Here is a 20,332-nt window from a genome sequence, read left to right on the forward strand (position 1 = left end):
TGAGTTCAGAGGGAGGAGATTGTAAGGACACGGTCTGTTAGATGCTAAAGTAAGCAACTGTGAGTTCCAGTTCCTGCATTTAAACCGATCTCGGGTTGGGAAGCTTCCATGGGTGAAGGTCCCTGAGATCTACAGACACTTCCGGGGCAGCAGTGCCCTTCCCACCCAGGCTTGGCATCTCAGGTGCACCACGGCATGGTTGTGGAGACACCAAGACCTGAATGGTGACTGTAATAAGCATGAGATCAGGGATGGTGATGTCTTTTCAAACTTGAGTAAAAACATCCACATGAGACAAAGTCCCCAGACACTGTGGCATGTGCAGCAGCTGGGGCTGAACCCACCTGACGGAAGCAGATCCAGTCACCATGGCTGTAGGGAAAGGAGCCATCGAGGTCTGTGGTCAGCTGGCAGCTGTCGACAAATTTGTGCAGGGCCTTCAGGGAGCTCACGACCTCACACTGCCAAGAAGAGGCACTCGTTGGTCATGGCTCCAGATGCATCTCTTGGGGGAAAACCCTGTAAATGGCTCATTCCTGGGTTTGGAGGATGGAGAGGCTGGCTCAGGGAGCATCGCCCCTGCTTTGCTGGAGGCACTGATAACAGCACCTGTCTGGGTGCAGTAATGAAAGTGAGAAGACGGGAAAGCAGGAAGCAAAGAGAAATGAAGGAAAGGCCCTGGTGAAGAAAAATCAAAAAAAAAAAAAAAAAAAAAAAAAAAAAAAAAAAAAAAAAGGGGAGAAAGAAGAGGAAGGAAAAGGGAAAGAATGAGTCAAGGCCATTCTCCTGGTGTGGCAGAGGTGGCCCTTCTCAGATAAAACCCACAAACTCTGGACAAAATATAAGGAGAGTTTCCTGAAAGCCCCAGCAGCTGAGACAAGTCAGGCTTATTGTGGGGGCACCTAACGCTTGCATGTGGGGCCAGCAGGGGCGAGTTCCCGCTGTGCTCCATCCTCAGGGCCGCTGCCAGCAGGGAGTGGCTGAGCTCCAACAGAAAACAGGCATCCTTTTGACAGCAGGTGGCTTTGTAAAACAAAAAAAAAAAAGAAAAAGAAAAAGAAAGGAAAGGAAAGGGGCTGGGCACGGTGGCTTACGCCTGTAATCCCAGCACTTTGGGGGGCTGAAGTGGGTGGATAACAAGGTCAGGAGATTGAGAATATCCTGGCCAACTTGGTGAAACCCCATCTCTACTAAAAATGCAAAAATTAGCTGGGCATGGTGGCGTGCACCTGTGGTCCCAGCTACTCGGGAGGCTGAGGCAGGAGAATCACTTGAATCCAGGAGGTGGAGGTTGTGGTGAGCCAAGATCATGCCACTGCACTCCAGCCTGGCAACACAGAACAAGACTTCATCGCAAAAAAAAAAAAAAAAAAGGAAAATAGAGGGGCATCTGACCAGTGTGGAGGCTCACACCTGTGATCCCAGCACTTTGGGAGGCTAAGACAGGCGGATCACTTGAGCCCAAGAGTTCAAGACCGGCCTGTGCAATAGGACAAAACTCCCATCTCTACGAAACAAACTACAAAAATTAGCAGAGCGTGCTAGTGCACACCTGTAGACCCAGCTACTCAGGAGGCTGAGGTGAAAGGATCACCTGAGCCTGGGGAGGTCAAGGCTGCAAGCAGCCGTAATCACACCACTGCAATTCAGTCTCAGCAATGGAGCTCGATTTTATTTAAAAACATAAATAAAATATAGAAACAATAAGCAAATGGGCATCTTTCTGGCCTGAAGAAAGAAGAAACAGAGGATGGGGTGGCCACACCACTGGAGAGTGAAAGTAGATTCCCAGAAGGGAGCAGCTGTGGAAGACGCCCCGTGGTGTGTGTGTAAACTCTCCCCCAGTCTCTGGCCGACCCTGAACTGTGCATGCATGGGGAGGACTCAGAGAATTAAACTGAACCCACTGTGGGAGACACAGAGCTTCTGGTTTGAGTCTAAGCACTCTACGTGCACGCCGGAATAACACTGTGAATCTATTACAGAACCCAGTCTCCCCAACAGAATATTTACAATGTCCGGAATTATGTGACACATCAAGAATCAGAAACATAGGATCTATTCTCCAGGGAAAGACAATCAGCAGAGGCCAACCCAGAGATGACCCAGAGGCTGGAATTATTAGACAAGGATTTCAAAGCAGCCATTAAAACCGTGCTTAATGAGGTAAAGGAAAAATGCCTGCAATTTATGAAAGAAGAGGACAACTCAGGAAAGATGTAGAAAATATATTTTAAAATCCACTGGAAATCTTACAGCTGAAAAATACAATATTTGAACTAAAACATTCACTGGGTGAATATATTAGTCTGTTTTCACACTGCTATAAAGATACTACCTGAGACTGGGTAATTTATAAAGGAAAGAGGTTTAATTGACTCACAATTCTGCGTGGCTGGGGAGGCCTTAGGAAACTTACAATCATGGCAGAAGGCAAAGGAGAAGCAAGACACGTCTTCCATGGCACAGGTGACACAGACAGAGTAAGGAAGGACCACACTTTAAAACCATCAGCTCTCATGAGAAATCCCTCACTATCAGAACAGCATCTGCCTCCATGATCCAGTCACCTCCCAGCAAGTCCTCCCTCCACACGTGGGGATTAAAATTTGACAGGAGGTTTGGGTGAGGACACAGAGCCAAGCCACATTAGTGAGTTTAACAGCTGAAGAGATGACAGAGTAAGGAACCAGTGACCCTAAGGACAGGATCGATAGAACAACCTTATCTGAAGACTAGAGAGGAAAAAAGTTAAAAAAGACAGATTCTTAGAGATCTGTGGGACAATATTAGTATATGCAATTGAAGTACTGGAAAGAGAGAAGAGAGAGAATAAAGCAGGAAAAAATTTTTTAAGAACTAGGCCAGGTACTGTGGCTCATGCCTACAATCCCAGAGCTTTGGGAGGCCAAGGTGGGAGGACTGCTTAAGGCCAGGACTTAGAGATCAGCCTGGGGAACATAGCAAGACCCTGTCTCTTAAAAAAAAAAGTAGCTTGATGTGAGGGTGCACACCTTCAGTCCCAGTTACTCAGGAGGCTGAGGTGGGAGAATCACTTGAGCCCAGGAGTTGGAGATTACAGTAAGCTCTGATTGCACAACCACACTCCAGCCTGGGTGACAGAGCTAGATGCTGTCTCAGGAAGGGAAGAAAAAAAGAAAAAGAAAGAAAGAATGGCTAAAAAGGTCCTAAATGTGGTGATAGACATGAATTCACAAATTTAAGAGTTCAAGCCAAAACAGGATAATGAAGAAAGCCAAGCCCACTCGCATCGCAGTCAATTTGCTGAAAAGAAAGGAGGTACCTTGGAAATAGCCGAAGGAAAATTAACACACTTCATAGAGATGAACAGTGATCTGAGTTATGACGAACTTTTCTTCTAAAATTATGGAGGCCAGAAGGCAACAGAGCAGGATCTTTAAAGTGCTGAGGGGAAAAGCAAAACTCCTCTCAAACCAGAATTCCAGATGTAACAAAAATATCCTTTCAGAATGAGGCCAAATGAAGATGTTTTCAGATAAAAGAGAATGATACAAAGAAAGAGGAGGAAAGAAAACATATGAGGTGGAAAAGAAGGGTCACACTTTTAAGTTTTTTGTGGCATACTCTGCAGGGCTCCTGCGAGAACTTACGGGGTAGGAAGTAGGTTTCCAGGCTCCCACATGGATGCAATTAGAACTTATCTAAATTCTTTCATGTGTTTAATCTCATCTAGGTGCCTTAATGCTTAATTTTGTCTATCACTCCGGATCCCACAGTCTAAACCATTACCTGAATTATTGCATCCTTGTCAGGCCTAAATGCAGATTCTTTATCTATCAACAGCAAGATACTATGAATTATAGGAGATGTGTTGTTCTGAAATAAATAAGAAATAAATATTACTGATTAGCTTTCTAATTTTTAACTTCATTAATAGAATTGCCCAATTTTGATTGGTACTACTTCTGTCATAGTTTCCCAGAGTACCTACAGTGCATAAAACATAGTGGACTTTGCCCTGAATTGTAAATTATTTGCCCTTATGAATTTTAATGTAATCAGGTTTATTGAGGTATAATTTACATACAATAAAATTCACCCTTTTCAGTGAATAGTTCTGTAAGTTTTGACGAAAGCATAGTCGTGTAATCATCACCACCATCAAGACAAAGAGCTGTTAAGCAACCCCAAAATTCTCTTGTGCCTCTTTGTAGTCAAGCCCTCCCCTATGCCCAGCCCCTGGCAGCCACTGATCTGCTTTCGACTCCACCAACTTGCCTTTTCTAGACATAAACAGACTAAAGCAGGAGTGGCCTCTCTCACTTAGCGCTGTGCATTAGGAACTCGTCCCTGTGTGGAGACTAAGGGTTTGTTCCTCTGTTTTGCCAAGCAGTATTCCACGGTATGCCTCACCACAATTTGTTCATCCATTCACCAGCTGAAGGATAACTGGGTTGTTTCCAGTTTTTGGCAATCATGGGTAAAGTCACTATAAATATTGTGTGAACACAAGTTTTCATTTATCTTCGATAAATATCTAGGAGTGGGATTTCTGGCTCATGTGATAAGTACGTGTTTTCCAGAGTGGCTGTACCATTTTGCATTTCCATCAGCAGTACCAAGCATTTGTTATTGTCAAGCTTTGTTGCTGTTTTTGTGTGTATCACTTTGGTTTTCAGTTGCATTTCCCCAGTGATTAATGATGTTGGGCAAATTTTCATGTGCTTATTTGCCATCTGTGTATCATCTTCAGTGAAGAGTACTCAAATCCTTTCCCATATTTTATTGGATTTTTTTCTTATTACTGAGTTTTGAGACTGTATATATTCTATATACAAATCCTTTATCAGATGTGTGTATATTTTCAATTGTTTCATTGTGGTGAAACATTATTATCATCATTTTTCAGTGTACAGTTCAGTAGTCTTAGATACATTCATAATGTCGTGCAACCACCACCTCCATTTGTCTCCATAACTCTTTTCATCTTGTAAAACCAAAACCCTGCACCCGTTAAAGAAAAACTGTTCATTATCCCCTGCCCCTGGCACCAGGCAACCACCATTTTACTTTCTGTCTCTGGGATCTGGGCTACTCTGAGTACTCTTAGAAGTGGAATGTTTGTCTTTTTGTGATTGGCTTATTTCACTCAACATGTCCTCAAGATTCATACATGCTGTGGCATATGTCAGAATTTCCTTCCTTTTTAAGGCTGGATAATATTCCGTTGTAAGGATAGGCCACATTTTGCTTATATATTCATCCGTTTATGGGTACTAAGGTTGCTTCTGTGTTTTAGCTGTTATGAATAATGCTGCTATGAACATAGCTGTATAAATATCTCTTGGAAACTCTGCTTTCAATTTCTTGGGTATATACCCAGACACAGTATTGCTGGATCATATGTAATCCTATGTTTACCTTTTTGAGGAATTGCCAAATTGTTTTCCACAATGAGTCACTATTTACTGTTCCCACCAACAGTGCGCAAGTGTTCCAATTGTATCTTTGCCAACACTTGTTTTTTTACAATAGCCACCCTAACGCATGGGGAAGTGGTATTTAATTGAGGTTTTGATTTGAATTTCTCTAATCTTTAATGACATTGAGCATCTTTTAATGTGCTCATTAGCCATGTATATATCTTCTTTGGAGAAATGTCTATCCAAGTCTTTTGTTCATTTTTGAATTGGGCAATTTGGTTTTTGTTGTTGTTGAATTTTAGGAGTTCTCTCTCTCTCTCTATATATATATTTTTTGAGACGGAGTCTTGCTCTGTCACCCAGGCTGGAGCGCAGTGGCCGGATCTCAGCTCACTGCAAGCTCCGCCTCCCGGGTTCATGCCATTCTCCTGCCTCAGCCTCCCGAGTAGCTGGGACTACAGGTGCCCGCCACCTTGCCCAGCTAGTTTTTTTTTTTTGTATTTTTTAGTAGAGACAGGGTTTCACTGTGTTAGCCAGGGTGGTCTCGATCTCTTGACCTCATGATCCGCCCGTCTCGGCCTCCCAAAGTGCTTGGATTACAGGCTTGAGCCACCGCACCCGGCCAATTCTCTTGCATGTGGATATCTAGTTTTTAAGCACCATTTGTTAAAAAAGATGGTCTTTTCTCAATTGAATGGTCTTGGTACCCTTTTGAAAAATCATTTATGTATATGACTGTTAGTTTCATGGCTTTCTATTCTATTTGATTGTTCTATATGTCTGTTTTTATGCCAGTGCCATATTTTTTTGATTACTGTTGCTTTTTAGTAAGTTTTGAAATCAGGAACTGTGAGTCCTCCAGCTTTGTTTTTATTTTTTATAATTGTTTTGGCTAGTTGGAGTCTTTTGAGATTCCCTATGAATTTCAGGATAGGGTTTCCTATTTTGGCAAAAAATGTCAGTGGAATTTTGATAGGGATTGCACTGTATCTATACATCACTTTGTGTAGTATTGATATTTCAATACAATATTGTCTTCCAATCTTTGAACGTGAGATATCTTTCTATTTACATCTTTTTTAATTTCTTTCAGCTGTCTTATAGTTTTCAGTGAAAAAGTCTTTCACTTCTTTGGTTAATTCTTTTTGATTACTTTATTCTTATTGATGCTATTGTAAATGAACTGTTTTCTTAATTTCCTTTTCAGATTGCTCACTGTTAAGTGTATAGAAGTGTGACTGATTTTTGTGTGTTGACCTTGTATCCTGCTACTTTGCTGAATTAACTTATTTGTGTGTGTGTGTGTGTGTGTGTGTGTGTAACTGTTAGGATTTTCTGCATACAAGATCACATCATCTGGGAATAGATATAATTTTACTTCTTCCTTTCCAGTTTGAATGCCTCTTCCCCCCCACCCCTTTTTCTTGTCCAATTGCACTAGCTAGAACTTCCAGCAACATGTTGAAAAGAAGTGGGCATTATTGCCTTGTTCCTGATTTTAGATGAGAAGATTTCAGTTTTTTGCCATTGAGTATATTTCCTGTAGATTTTTCATATGACCTTTATTATGCTGAGGTAATTTCCTTCTATTTCTAGTTTATTGAGTGCTTTCATCATGAAAGATGTTGAATGTCAAATACTTTTTTCTGGCATCAATTGAGATGATCATGTGTTTTTCCCCCTTCATTCTGTTTGTGTGGTATATTACACTGATCAGTTTTCATGTGTTGAACCATCCTTGCATTCCAGGAACAAATTGTACTTGGTCAGGGTGTATAATCCTTTCAACCATCTACTGAATTTGATTTGCTATCATTTTGTTGATGATTTTTGCATCAACCTTCATAAGGGATATTGCTCTGCAGTTTTCTTTACTTTTAGTGTCTTTGGTTGGCTTTAGTATCAGGGTTATGCTGGCATCATAGAATTAGGACGTATTTCCTATGTGAATTTCTTTTGAAAAAGTCAATAAGGAACTTACGTGCTTGTAAAATATTTTATGGAAACTGAGTTTTGGCACTTCACACTGTGTCTACCTTGTGTTAGAGAAGCTAACTGAGCTTTAGAGCAATGCACTGTGAACCTTTTTTGGTGAACGCTAATAATAAGCATATATATTCTTTTTTCCACCCTGATGTCACTACCTTAGGTTTGCTCAGCAGGTATGGGTTCTTCCAGATTCCTCTCGTGCCCAGGTAACCTCTGGGTCAGCTTTGTTTCCTCCCCTAGAATCTGTTCCTTGACTGCCATTTCTTTGTCTAGGTGAAGCAAAGACCACTGCCCAGGTGCCCAACCAGAGACAGCTCATGCTCATGCTGTGGTGCAGGAGGGCCTCATGTTCCTTTCTTGGAGGCCTCGAGAATTCTCAGAACCTCTCTGATCAATGCCTCCCCTGGCCCTGGGTGTCCCTGAGGCTTTCCTGACAGTATTTGTGCACTGGGGACTCCTGTCTATCCTAGCTGGTGCAACCCAACTTGTGGCACTTCCTGTCTGGACCTCGGCCTGTGCTCTCTCCTCCCAGTGACCCCTTCCTGACCTCGGGGAGTCACCTCAGCCCCTTGCCCAGCCCAAGGTCCCTGTCACTTGCTCCCAGGCCAGCCAATTTCTGCTGGCCCAGCCACACTGCCAGGCAGTTCTGGAGGATGCCACTGCAGGGCCCAACCTGAGTGGATCCCACTCTGTAAAGAGGGTCATGACTGAGGCTGTCTCCTCCAAGTCTCACGTAGGACACTGAGATTTTCTAACAAGAGCCACGTACTGTGAAAGTAAGAAGAAACCACAGGCAGGACTGACAGTAAAGAGGGAGATAAGAGGCAGGTTCACTCTAAGGTGAGGGGAGGCAGGCTCCATGCAAGAGGGGAAGTGTAGGGGAGAGAAGTGGTGGCAGCAGGGTGGAGAGAGAAGAGGGAAGACTGTGGCGGGGGGTAGGAAGGAGGACTGCAGGGTTAGAGAAGAGGAGGAAGGACCACAGGGTGGGGGGAGGGGATGGGGGGCCACAGGGTCAGGGGAGAGAAGGGAGGACTCTGGGGGAGGAGAGGAGGGGGAGATGAGGGAGGACTCAAGAGTTAGGGAAGAGGAAGGAGGACCGTAGGGTGGGGGAAGAGGAGGGAGGACTATGGGGGAGGACAGGAGGGAGGACTGCAGGGGAAAGAGGAGGGAGGACTTTAGGTTAGGGAAGAGGAGGGAGGTCTACAGTGGAGACAGGAGGGAGGACTGTGTGGGGGGGAGGAGAGAGGATCACAGGGGTGAATAGAAGGGAGGGCTGTAGGGTTAGGAAAGAGGAGGGAGGACCATGGTGGGGAGAGGAGGGAGGGCTACAGTGTGTGAGAGAGGAGGAACCACCATGGGGGTAGAGAGGAGGGAGGACCATGGAGGGGGAGAGGATGGAGGACCACGGGGGGAGGATGGAGGGTCACAGGGTGTGGGAGAGGAAGGTGGGCTGCAGGGTGGGAGAAGAGGAGGAACGACTGTGGGGGTGGAGAGGAGGGAGGACTGTGGAGGGGGGAAGAAAGGAGTACCATGGGAAGGAAGATGAGGGAGGGCTGCAGAATGGGTGAGAGGAGGGAGGACCACAGGTTGGGAGAGAGGAGGGAGGAGTGCCAGTGGAGAGAAGAGGGAGGCCCATGGAAGGGGAGAGGAAGGAGGACTCCACGGTGGGGTGAGTTCTGGCAGCACTGTCTCTGACTGATGTCTTTCCTGGCACAACCTGCCACCTGGTGTCCCTAAACTTGAGTTTCCTCAGTGAATACAGGAGCCACTGCCTCCATCTTCAGCAGGGACAGCAAGGGCGTAATGGGTTTAGCTTCGTGGAGTGCAGGTGGGGCATGGGAGAGGGCACCCTGGGTTCTGTCCCCATCCCCTCCCTGTCCCTGTCCCTGGACCCCCCATCCCTGGTCTCTCCCCATCTCTGGGCTCCCATCTGCCCCTGCTCAGGCAGTGGCATCTTCCCATCCGCAGTGCTTCCCATCTCCTCTGGATGTTGCTTATGGTTCAATGCAGGGCCCCTAGGCCATGCACAGTGGCTCATGCCTGCGATCCCAGCACTCTGGGAGGCTGAGGTGGGTGGATCACTTGAGTCCAGGAATTCAAGACCAGCCTGGGCAACGTGGCAAAACCCATCTCTAGTAAACATATAAAAAATTAGCTGGGCATGGTGGCACACGCCTGTGGTCCTAGCTACTCTGGAGGCTGAGGCAGGAGCATGGCTTGAGCCTGGGAGTTTGAGGCTATAGGGTCCTGCAGCAATGGCACTGACCCTGTCTGGGGCTGCCAGGTTCGTCCCCACCCTGGTTCGTCCATGCAGTGAGCCATGGCTGCCCCTGCCTCCTCTGTCCTTTGTCTGAAGGGCAATGCTGTGCCCTGCATCCTGACGGAGGGGCATAGCAGGGGCAGCCGTACTGGGCAGGGATGGGGCTGTGCTGTCCTCCTGGGACAGGAGCCCACCACCTGGGCCTGGCTGGCTTTGCTTTTTAGGTTTGCAGTTGCCCCCAGCATGGAGCTTCCCCAAGTCCCCAGTGGATGGGCCAAGCCCACCTTCCCCAGTGTTGTCTGTGTCTGGCCCCGGAGAGCAAGAGCTGGACTCATCGGGAAGACCCCAAGAAGGAGGGGGCTCTGCACAGGGGCCCCCATCTCGAATCTTCACACTAAGCCTGTGGACTGGCTACTCCAGAACCACGATGTGGGCGGCCCCAGCGGCACACGACCCTGAGATGCTGTGCACACTCAAGGGACGCGACAACCCTGCCGTACCTGCAATCCCGCGAGGGCCTGGGAGACAGCAGGGGCGGCTGGACTCCTGCGTGCGTCCACCAGGATGACCAGCCCCAGGTCCCGGACCTCCTTCCTGGGGAGAGAAAGACAGCTGCTCTTAACCACCGAAGGTGAAATCTCTTACAAAAATGAGTTTCTCCACCTCTGAGACTAGTAGTTACTGGTTTCCTTTCAGCTCTAGAAGTTAGGGGTTCTCTATACACATCAGCCTTCCACTTCCTGAAGGTGCAGGCCCATTGGCTGGAGGCACCACCGTTGTTCCTCTTGCTAACCCACTAGTGACGTCAGATAGTGTCTCGGCACGTGGGGCTGGGGCTACTTTCCCCTAAACACCCACCCATGCTCCTGGATGGACGAAATGGGCCCTGCTCCATCAAGGGGGCAAGGACTTCAGGGCCTTCTTGCCCTCGTGTATTTGTATGGGCTTTAACGTAAGCACAGAAGGTGATTCTGATGATTCTGATGGGATGTGGATGGCCTGTTTCCAAGACGGAAGCTTGAGATCAGTCATGAGGGTCTTTACTATCCAGAGCCAAGCTAAGACTGTTAGAACATCTTTTGAACTAAAAATACCATCACGTGGTTTTGAAAACTCCAACTTAAAAGATTTGTCTCCGTGATTGTGATTGGAAACTTCAGTTCAAAATTTAATAGGAGAAAATAGTAGGTTGGGTGAGTTGATATATTCATTTTACAAAATTTTAGGGTTCAGCTGAAGGTAGTGAGTTATCTCATTTGATTGCTCATGCACAGTTACAGATCAAACACCTTGTTCTACTCTTCCCGCCTTCTCACTACCACACTTGACTAGTCTTAAAAAATACATAGCCTGGGCCGGGCACAGTGACTCATGCCTGTAATCCCAACACTTTGGGAGGCCGAGGCGAGTGGATTACCAGGTCAGGAGATCGAGACCATCCTGGCTAACACGGTGAAACCCCGTATCTACTAAAAATACAAAAAATTGCTGGGCGTGGTGGCTCAAGCCTGTAATCCCAGCACTTTGGGAGGCCGAGATGGGCGGATCACAAGGTCAGGAGATCGAGACCATCCTGGCTAACCTGGTGAAACCCCGTCTCTACTAAAAAAATATATAAAAAACTAGCCGGGCGAGGTGGCGGGCGCTTGTAGTCCCAGCTACTCGGGAGGCTGAGGCAGGAGAATGGCATAAACCTGGGAGGCGGAGCTTGCAGTGAGCTGAGATCCGGCCACTGCACTCCAGCCTGGGTGACAGAGCGAGACTCCGTCTCAAAAAAAAAAAAAAAATAAAAATAAAAAAAAACAAAAAATTAGCTGGACGTGGTGATGGGCGCCTGTAGTCCCAGCTACTCGAGAGGGTGAGGCAGAAGAATGGCGTGAACCCGGGAGGTGGAGCTTGCGGTGAGCCGAGATTGCACCACTGCACTCCAGCCTGGGCAACAGAGCAAGACTCCGTCTCAAAAAAAAAAAAAAACTATATATATAGCCTGGCGCTGTGGCTACCTGGGAGGCTGAGGCGGGAGGAGGATCGCTTTAGCCCAGGAGGTTGAGGCTACAGTGAGCTGTGATTGCACCACTGTGCTCTAGCCTGGGCGACAGCAAGACCCTGTCTCAAAAAAAAAAAAAAAAAAAAAAAAAAAAAAAAAATTGTGTGTGTGTGTGTTCTCTGAGAAACTTCTCCAGCTCTGATTCCAGGATTAACTCCCATTCTAATTAAGCTGTGTGTCTGGACACTGATCTTACAGCACTCATGTAGCCAAGGACACAAGAGAACCCTGACTCAAAGCCGGCAGAAGCTGCACATCACACGGATGGCTGAGTCCTGGTCAAGAGTGAGTGTGCCCCGCCCACCCCGTAGCCAGGTGTGTTTAATTTTGGGTGTCACTGGGAAGGATGTGTACAGAAGACAAGAAGTGGTGTGTAGAAATCAAGGCTGGAAGCACGTGGGTGCTGTTTTGAAAGATGAGGTTAGGAGAGGCAGAGTCTGGTCGTGGAAGCTGGCATCTCCCCGTGCCCCCCACTTTGCCACACACATGCAGCTGGGGTCCCATGGATCTGCAGGGTGGGGCCTGGCCCCCCGTCCCACCTGGGGATGCTATGGAAGTACAGCAGCAGTCGGGTCAGCTTGGCACAGGACGAGTGTTCCCTGGTCCAGAGTGGGCTCCTGGTGCGGACCTGCACCACCGCTCTGCCCTGACGGTCTCGGGTCCCTGTGGAGACAGAGACAGGGCAGCTGCCAAGGGTTTCACTCCTATGAAGTGGTGAGCTGGGTCTGTGCTGTTGGCTTAGATATGAGATCTGCCCTGACAGAAGAGCCTGCTGTGTGCTCACCTGGGCAAGCGGCAGCCCATGCTCACCTGGGAGGGTGATGACCCCGGACTGCAGCAGCTCCTGGTTGACATCCAGCACCCGCTTGGGCACCTGGCTGGGGAAGTCCCCTGTGCCTGGCGGCCACCCTTCTCGCTCAGGGCGTGGCTGCTGAGCAGGCGCATCGGAAAGCCCGCTGGGGTTGTGGCAATGGAGGCTGCCGCCGTCTGTGCTGACACAGGCTGAGGACGCAAGAACGTCTGGACAAAGGAAAGAGACCATGTCAAAGATGAAGGTTTTCCTGCCTGTTGAAAGCAGCTGCTCTGCTCAGCTTGCTATGCACCACGGGACAGAAACATGCATGAAAATAGGCGGTTCCATGAGAACTTGTCCCAGTTCACGTGGGAAGTGAAAGCATGTTCCACTGCACAGGGCACGCGGCATCATCACAGACGCGCGGCGTCATCACGGAGACAGATTCCCCAGCTCACAGACATGCTCCCTACCTGCAGACCCCCCATGAAGAACGGGTCATCTCATCCCTACTCATCTGCTCAAAGTGCAGTGTGTGTGACTGCATGCGGTGTGTGATTGTGTGTGCGTGCATAGTATGTGTAACTCTGGCACGTATGATTGTGTGAGGCATGTGACTGGTGTGTTACTGTGTGTGGTATGTGGAACTCTGTTTGTGACTGTGTCAATCTGGAGAGTGTGATCATGAGAGGCATGTGACCGTGTGTGCATGTATCGTGTGAGGCACGTGACCACGTGATGTGTGATTGCGTGTGTGTGCATGGTATGTGTAACTCTGGCACGTGTGATTGTGTGAGGCATGTGACTGTGAGGTGTGTTACTGTTTGTGTGTGGTATGTGGAACTCCGGTGTGTGACTGTGTGTCAATCTGGAGTGTGTGATCATGCGAGGCATGTGACTGTGGTGTGACTGTGTGTGCATGTATTGTGTGAGGCATGTGACTGTGTGTGGTGTGTATGATTGTGTGCATGTATCATGAGGCATGTGACTGTGGTGTGACCGTGTGTGCGTGTATCATGTGAGGCATGTGACCATGTGTGGTGTGTGATTCCATGTGCATGTGGAACTTGAGCGTGTGATCGTGTGAGGCACGTGACTGTGTGTGGTTGTTATGGTGTGTGTGTGACTGCGAGGGGTGCTGCACGATTGTGTGTCTTCTCTGCCCAGTACAAATGGAAGAAAATCAATACAAAGGAAAGGTGAGGGGCTGGAAACCATGGGGAGGGGCTAGGACTTTTCACTTTAGCTGAACTGCAGTGAGGTGACAGAACACTTTCAGGAAGCGTTACCCCAAGTGAGTACTTCTGTTACAAAGCTCTTTCTGCAGTAGGTCCTGTGTGTGCGGCACTCTGGGAACCGTCAGAAGTTCCAGGCACAGCAGCCTAACTTCAAAGGCGAAAGGCCCTCGTGAGGTGGCTGGAACGGGCTGGGCCACATTTCTGTCTCCAAGGGCCGTGGTGCCTCCGAACCCCTGGTTAGGCCAGGTGGGTAGGAGGGTGGGCGGCCAGGCGGCTGTCTCCAGGCACCGCAGCAGGCGGCCCATGGAGAGGAGGGCTCAGCCGGTTCATTTTCGGAGGTTGGGTAGCCCTGCTCGCTGGAGCCCACATCAGTATGTTCACATGTTTTCCTTCTTTCCAACATCACTGGTTGTGTTACTCACAGGCTATTTCTTTACTCAAAAAACAAACAAACAAACAAACAGATAATATTTGAAATATTTGATTTAAGAAATATGTTGTCATTCTTTTCTTACTTTATGCCCTGCAAAGTCTTTATATCATCCCATTTTCTCTCCTAACCCTTGGAAACTGAATGTGGCCTCCAGTTGGAAACTGAGTCTGAGGATCTAGATGTGAGGTCGTCCTGGGTTTACAGGGGCCCCGAATCCAGCGATGGATGCCCGAGAGCAAGGAGAGGGAGATTCGAGTCAGAGGCAAAGGGGGGGACAGTCAGAGTGCTGCAGCAACAGCCCAGGACACCTGGAGTCCCAGAAGCTGGAAGAGGCAGGATGGGTGCCCCTGGACCTCGGGCACTCTGCCCACAGCTTGATGTTGGACTTTTGGTCTCCAGAACGTGAGTGCCAACATGAATATGGAGACTGGCTTCTTGTGGATCAAGTGACCAAACAAAACTGTGACAGGAGGGGGACAGTGCAGGGGGAGGCTGTGGGGGTGTGCAGGGGAGAGGTGGGGTGTGCAGGGGAGGGGGTGGGGGTGTGCAGGGGAGGTTGTGGGGTGTGTGGGGGAGGTTGGGGTGTGCAGGGGAGGGGTGGGATGTGCGGGGGAGGTTGTGGGACGTGTGGGGGAGGTTGAGGGGGTGTGCAGGGGAGTGGTGGGGTGTGCAGGGGTGGGGGTGGGGGTGTGCAGGGGAGGTTGTGGGGTGTGCAGGGGAGGGGGTGGGGGTGTGCAGGGGAGGTTGTGGGATGTGCAGGGGAGGGGATGGGGGTGTGCAGGGGAGGTTGTGGGGTGTGCGGAGGAGGTTGTGGGGTGTGTGGGGGAGGTTGGGGTGTGCAGGGGAGGGGTGGGGTGTGTGGGGGAGGTTGTGGGGTGTGCAGGGGAGGGTGGGGTGTGCAGAGGAGGGGTGGGGTGTGCAGGGGAGGTTGAGGGGGTATGCAGGGAAGGGGGTGGGGGTGTGCGGGGGAGGTTGTGGGGTGTGCAGGGAAGGGGGTGGGGGTGTGCGGGGGAGGTTGTGGGGTGTGCGGGGGATGGGTTGGTGTGTGGGGGAGGTTGTGGGGTGTGCGGGGGAGGGGGTGGGGTGTGTGGGGGAGGGGTGGGGTGTACGGGAGAGATTGTGGGGTGTGTGGGGGAGGGGTGGGGTGTGCGGGGGAGGTTGTGGGGTGTGCGGGGGAGGTTGTGGGGTGTGCATGGGAGGGGGTGGGGGTGTGCGGGGGAGGTTGTGGGCTGTGCAGGGGAGGTTGTGGGGTGTGCGGGGGAGGGGTGAGGTGTGTGGGGGAGGTTGTGGGGTTTGTGGGGGAGGGGTGGGGTGTGCAGGGGAGGTTGGGTGTGCGGGGGAGGGGTGAGGTGTGCGGGGGAGGTTGTGGGGTGTGTGGGGGAGGGGGTAGGGGTGTGCACGGGAGATGTGAGGTGTGCAGGGGAGGTTGTGGGGTGTGCAGGGGAGGGGGTGCGGAGCATTTACCTTCCTCTTTGATGCAGCCGGGACCCTCTACTGGGACACAGTTTGGGGTCCCCACAGCTTGTCCTCCTAGGTGGCCCCCAGGCCTGGCGCCAGCTGAGTGGTGTGAGGTGTGGCAGGCTGCAACCTGGGCCCCTCCGGAGCTTCTGGGCGCCCTTTCCCGGGACCGAGACCTCCTGGGAAGGGTCCGCCCCGTGGCTCCTGGACCTGCCCGGCTGGGCGTGTGCCTCTTCTTCTCTAGACTTGGGGTCTGTTGGGGGTCTCCCCAGGGGCCGGAGATTTCCTCCTGAGTCCCACTGGCTGCTGCCCCAGTCCCCAGGTCTCTGCTGGCTCCAGCCAGGGAGCTGCAGGCCAGGTCCCCGAGGGCCTCCTCAGAGCTGCCCAGGGGCATGGGGTTCCGCAGGGCCTCCATGTACGACTCCCTGAACCAGCGTCTAGGCTGCACACAACTGGGGTCCCCTGGCGGCCGCCTCCTGCTGCTCGGGATGTCCAGGTCTGTGTGGAAGGTGAGGGTCTTGGGGCCGTCCTCCTGGTTCATGGGGTCTGGCCTCTGCTCCGACCCCCCGCAGTTCTCAGGGGGCATCCGTGGGCCCTGCTCTGAGGGGCTGACCTTTTCGAAGTCCCTGTCTGAGCTTCCAGACAGGGTCCGGGGACTTCCCAGCTTGGCTCTTTCTGGGTAAGGAAGGTGCCTGAGCTGGTCGCTGCCCACATGCCCCTGGCAGCAGGGTGGGGTCAGGGTGTCGGGGGAAGGGGTGCTTCCCTGGAAATGGGGGCCTGCCATGGCTTGGGTGGGGGCTGGGGCCTCTGAGGGGCTGCTGGGCAGTTGCTCAGGACCTGTGCAGCTAGAGCAGCTCTGCAGGATGGCTCCAGGGCTGGGGACAAAGACAGGGTTAGTGATGTTGCTCCACGGGGCTCGGTGGACAGCCAAGCCTGAGGTCAGCAAGCAGGTGTGCAGGGGAATGTGGCTCCGTTCCTGGTTCACCCACTCCAGGAACGCCCCCGTGAAGACACAGCCATACATGGCCTCAGGGATGGCGACTTCCTCTGTGCCCCTTCCCAGCCGGGACAGGCATTTCAAGACCAGTCTAGCTGACTGCTTCCCCGCCGATGTGACCTGCAGGTAGAAGTCCCCAGGCTGGAGCCTGACTCCATGCAGGGACGCCAGTTGTACCACCACCTTCTCATGGGAACACAGCGGCCAACCTGGGTGCAGGAAGACCAGACCCCTGTACCTGGCCTGAGAAAAGAGAGAAAGGAGGTTAGTGGTGGGCACGGCCATAGCCTGGGCTCCTCCATGCCCTGGGTCTCCACCCCTCAGGGGAAGGTCAGTGACTGAGCTCCCACAGGGAAGGGGTCTCACGGGGACTGGGATGCACTGTCCCTTGGAACATAAAACAGGTCATTAGGACTAGAAAACCCATGGGCTTCTCTTTGGTTCAGGGGTCAGTTAAAAAAGCAATTGTATAGTTCTACCTGGGGGCTGGGGGTAGGTGGGCAGGACAGGGGATAGGAGGCCGCTCGAGGGTCACAGCCAGAGCCCACCAGGCACTCCGAAGGGTGAGTTGTCCCTCAGAGTGGTCCCAGCCTGGGCAAGGGGCCGGGCGTCCACACTTGCCCCTGCCAGTCCTGGTCAGGACCACCCTAAGGGGGGCTCCCTCCTCTGCACTTCCGGTGTTCCCTGCGGCTCCCGGCTGCTGCGGGTGCTACCTCGGCCTCCTCAGCGAGGAGTGCGGGTGCCAGGATGCTGGTGAATTTCACTTCAGTATTTTCTCCGTTCCCTTTAAATAGCTGAGATCCCACTCCATTTACAACTGTGTACTTTAACTATTTTCACCCAGCGTGATTTCATGAGCATTTCCTGTGCTGTTAGAAACTGCAGACAGATAGCGTAATTGTTGGGTATTTATTTTCCCCAAATTTTGCTCTGACAAACTAAAATACAGTAAACATCTTGGGGCCTAGAGCCCCGCCTGGGTCTCAGTTGCTTCTGCAGAATCTTATACCAAGTTCATGTTGAACCTACCCACCAATCATGTTTTGCCCTGGTAGCAAACAGGCTTGAAATGTTAGTGTCTTTCCTCATTCACAGCTCAGCTTCACTATGCTGGCCTCAGGGACTCCATGGAAGTCACAATCCCAGTTTTCCAGAATGGCAATAAAAATGCACTAAACACTTGAAAGTGCATTTGCCACTGAAAGAGACACATATTCAGATGATGAAAGGTTATTCTCAAAAGCCTTTTTCTAATCATTTTCATCTTACTGGGCTTGAATTCTTGGAATGTAAAATCGAGTATGAGCATCCTAGGTGGCTGAGGGAAGTGAAAATAAGTTCCTCAATTTTTATCAGAATTTAAGCTCAAACTTCACTCAAGGGGAGGGTATACTGAACAGGGGCATAAAACGGAACCATCATTGGTATGGCAAATCTGACTTAAAGAATGTAAAGTTACACCTCATTTCAGAAAATAACCTGAATAGATGAAAGTAATGTAATGCAGAAAACTAGAAAATATTCATCTACTTCAGAGGGAAGAAATTAGCTGGGGGGGATGGGGGGGGCGCGTCCCAGGGTCTTCCGTGGGCCAGTGGCAAATCCAAGTGGTCATTTAATCGTCTGATGTCAGGGCGGGCCCTGGAGCTACTTCACTCCAGACCCACAGTCCACGCAGACATTGGCCCACCCAGTTTTCAGAAACGTCTGTGCGTGTTCCTCACCTTGGTAAGCAAGCCATTCAAGCAGCCTTGACACCCTCCCCAGATGCTGTGAGGCAGCCTGTCTGAGGAGCTGTGTCCTGGGCTAGACACCTGGTGGGGCCACCTCCGGCCCCTCCACAGGTTTCACCCCAGAAGAGACAGGTACCTGCCGGTCCCTAAGGGCCTCCCCGAGTCTGGCCCCCAGAGCCCGTCCCCCATCCTATTGCCCGGCACAGCTGTGCTGGTGCCCAGGGCATGTTCCCGTGAAGAGGTGATTTGATGTAAAATGCACAAGTGACTATTGAAAAAATCGTTGTGACTTGTCCTTGTAATTGCACTACCAGATTTTTTTCAGTGTTAGAAAACAGAAGTGGGAGGGTGTTGGAGCCTTGCATGTCTTTTGCCCTCCCATAGGGGTCTACAAGTCTCTACATATCAAATATTTGATGAGACAAACCCTATTTCCAAACCCTATTTCCAACATGCATAGGGTTTCTTCACTGTGGAAGGGAACTGGTCCGGGTTAAGGCAGTGGCACAGCCTAGAGCAGGAGGGAAGTCAGAGACTGTGGGGAGAAGGGGGTGTGTGTGTGCACGTGTGAGTGTTAAAACCGATATAATGTGAAGTTCACCAGCATAACCATGTTTACGGGGTACAGTTCAGTGGCATTAAGTACATTCACATGGTGATGTAACCATCACCACCATCCATCTCCAGAACTTTCCATCTCCCCAAACTGAAACAGTGAACCCATCAAACACCAGCTCGCCATTCCCCTGCCCCTGAGCCCCTGGTACCCAACATTCCACTTCCTGTCTCGATGAATTTGACTAACTACTTCACACAAGTGGAATCATCCATTTGTCCTTCCAGTACTGGCTCCTATCCGTTGGCACAGTATCCTCAAGGTCTATCCATGCCGCAGGTAGCACGTATTGGAACTGCACTCCTTCTGAGGGTTGCATAATATTCCACTGTGTATACATACTGCATTTTGTTATTCATTCATCCATCCACAGCGTTGTGTAATATTCCATTATATTCCATTACTACATTTTGTTCATCCATCCACGAACACAGGGGTTGTTCCCACCTTTTGTCTATTGTGAATAATGCTGCTATCAGCACAGGTGGACAAATACCTGTTTAAATCCCTGATGTCAGTTCTTTTGGGTAGGTGCCCCGAAGTGGAACTGCTGGATCACGGTGATTCTGTGTTCACTCTTTTGAAGAACTGTTTCCACAGCAGCTGCACCATTTTACGTCAGCACCAACCATGCACAAGGACCCCAATTTCTCCACACTGTTGCAAGCACTTGTTTCCCAGTGGTGTTTTTCCTTTAACAGTAGCTCTCACAATGGATGGGAAGTGGTATCTAACTGAGGCTTTGATTTGTGTTTCCCTCCTGATTAATAATGTTGAGCATCTCTTCGTGGGCTTATTGGCCACTTGTATATTTGTTTTGGAGAAATACCTGTTCAGTCCTCTACCTGTTTTTGATTTGCATTACTTTTGTTGTTGAGCTTTGGGAGTTCTTCATTCATTCTGGATATTAATCCCTTATCAGATACACAATGTGCAAATATTTCCCCTATTCTGAGGGCTGCTTTGATACTGTGTCAGTAAGGCCCTTTTTATGCAATGGTACCCTTTTTAAAAATTCAGTGAAGCCTAATTTATTTTTCACTTTTGATGGTTGTGCTTTTGATGTCATATCTAAAACATCTTTGCCAAATCAGATGTCATGAAGCTTTTCCTCTATGTTTTACTCTAAGGGTTTTATGATTTTAGTTCTGACATTTAGGTCTTTGATCCATTCTGAGTGAGTTTTTGTAAACAGGGTTTAGGTAAGGGCCCTACTTCATTCTTCTGCATGTGGATATCCAGTTTTCCAAGCACCACTGATTGAAAAGACTGTCTTCCCCAGTGAATAGTCTTGGCACCCCTGTAGAACATCACTTAGCCATATACGTGAGGGTTTATTATTACTGGGCTCTCTATTCCATTC

General features: G+C 49.9%; 1 protein-coding gene across 1 annotated transcript in view; it reads right to left on the reverse strand.

Moving 5' to 3' along the window:
* PLEKHG4B (pleckstrin homology and RhoGEF domain containing G4B) overlaps window positions 1-16,038 on the reverse strand; it is a 38,986-nt gene extending 22,948 nt beyond the window's left edge. The window contains exons 1-6 of the mRNA XM_030927083.1: window positions 15,630-16,038; window positions 12,512-12,721; window positions 12,241-12,364; window positions 10,155-10,248; window positions 3,772-3,858; window positions 345-461 (exon numbers count right to left, since the gene is read on the reverse strand). Coding sequence (XP_030782943.1) covers window positions 345-461; window positions 3,772-3,858; window positions 10,155-10,248; window positions 12,241-12,364; window positions 12,512-12,721; window positions 15,630-16,038 — 1,041 coding nt within the window. The remainder of the gene's footprint in view (window positions 1-344; window positions 462-3,771; window positions 3,859-10,154; window positions 10,249-12,240; window positions 12,365-12,511; window positions 12,722-15,629) is intronic.
* Between the last annotated feature and the right edge of the window lie 4,294 nt (window positions 16,039-20,332).

Source organism: Rhinopithecus roxellana, chromosome 3, assembly GCF_007565055.1.
Source record: "Rhinopithecus roxellana isolate Shanxi Qingling chromosome 3, ASM756505v1, whole genome shotgun sequence".
NCBI classification, from domain to species: domain Eukaryota; kingdom Metazoa; phylum Chordata; class Mammalia; order Primates; family Cercopithecidae; genus Rhinopithecus; species Rhinopithecus roxellana.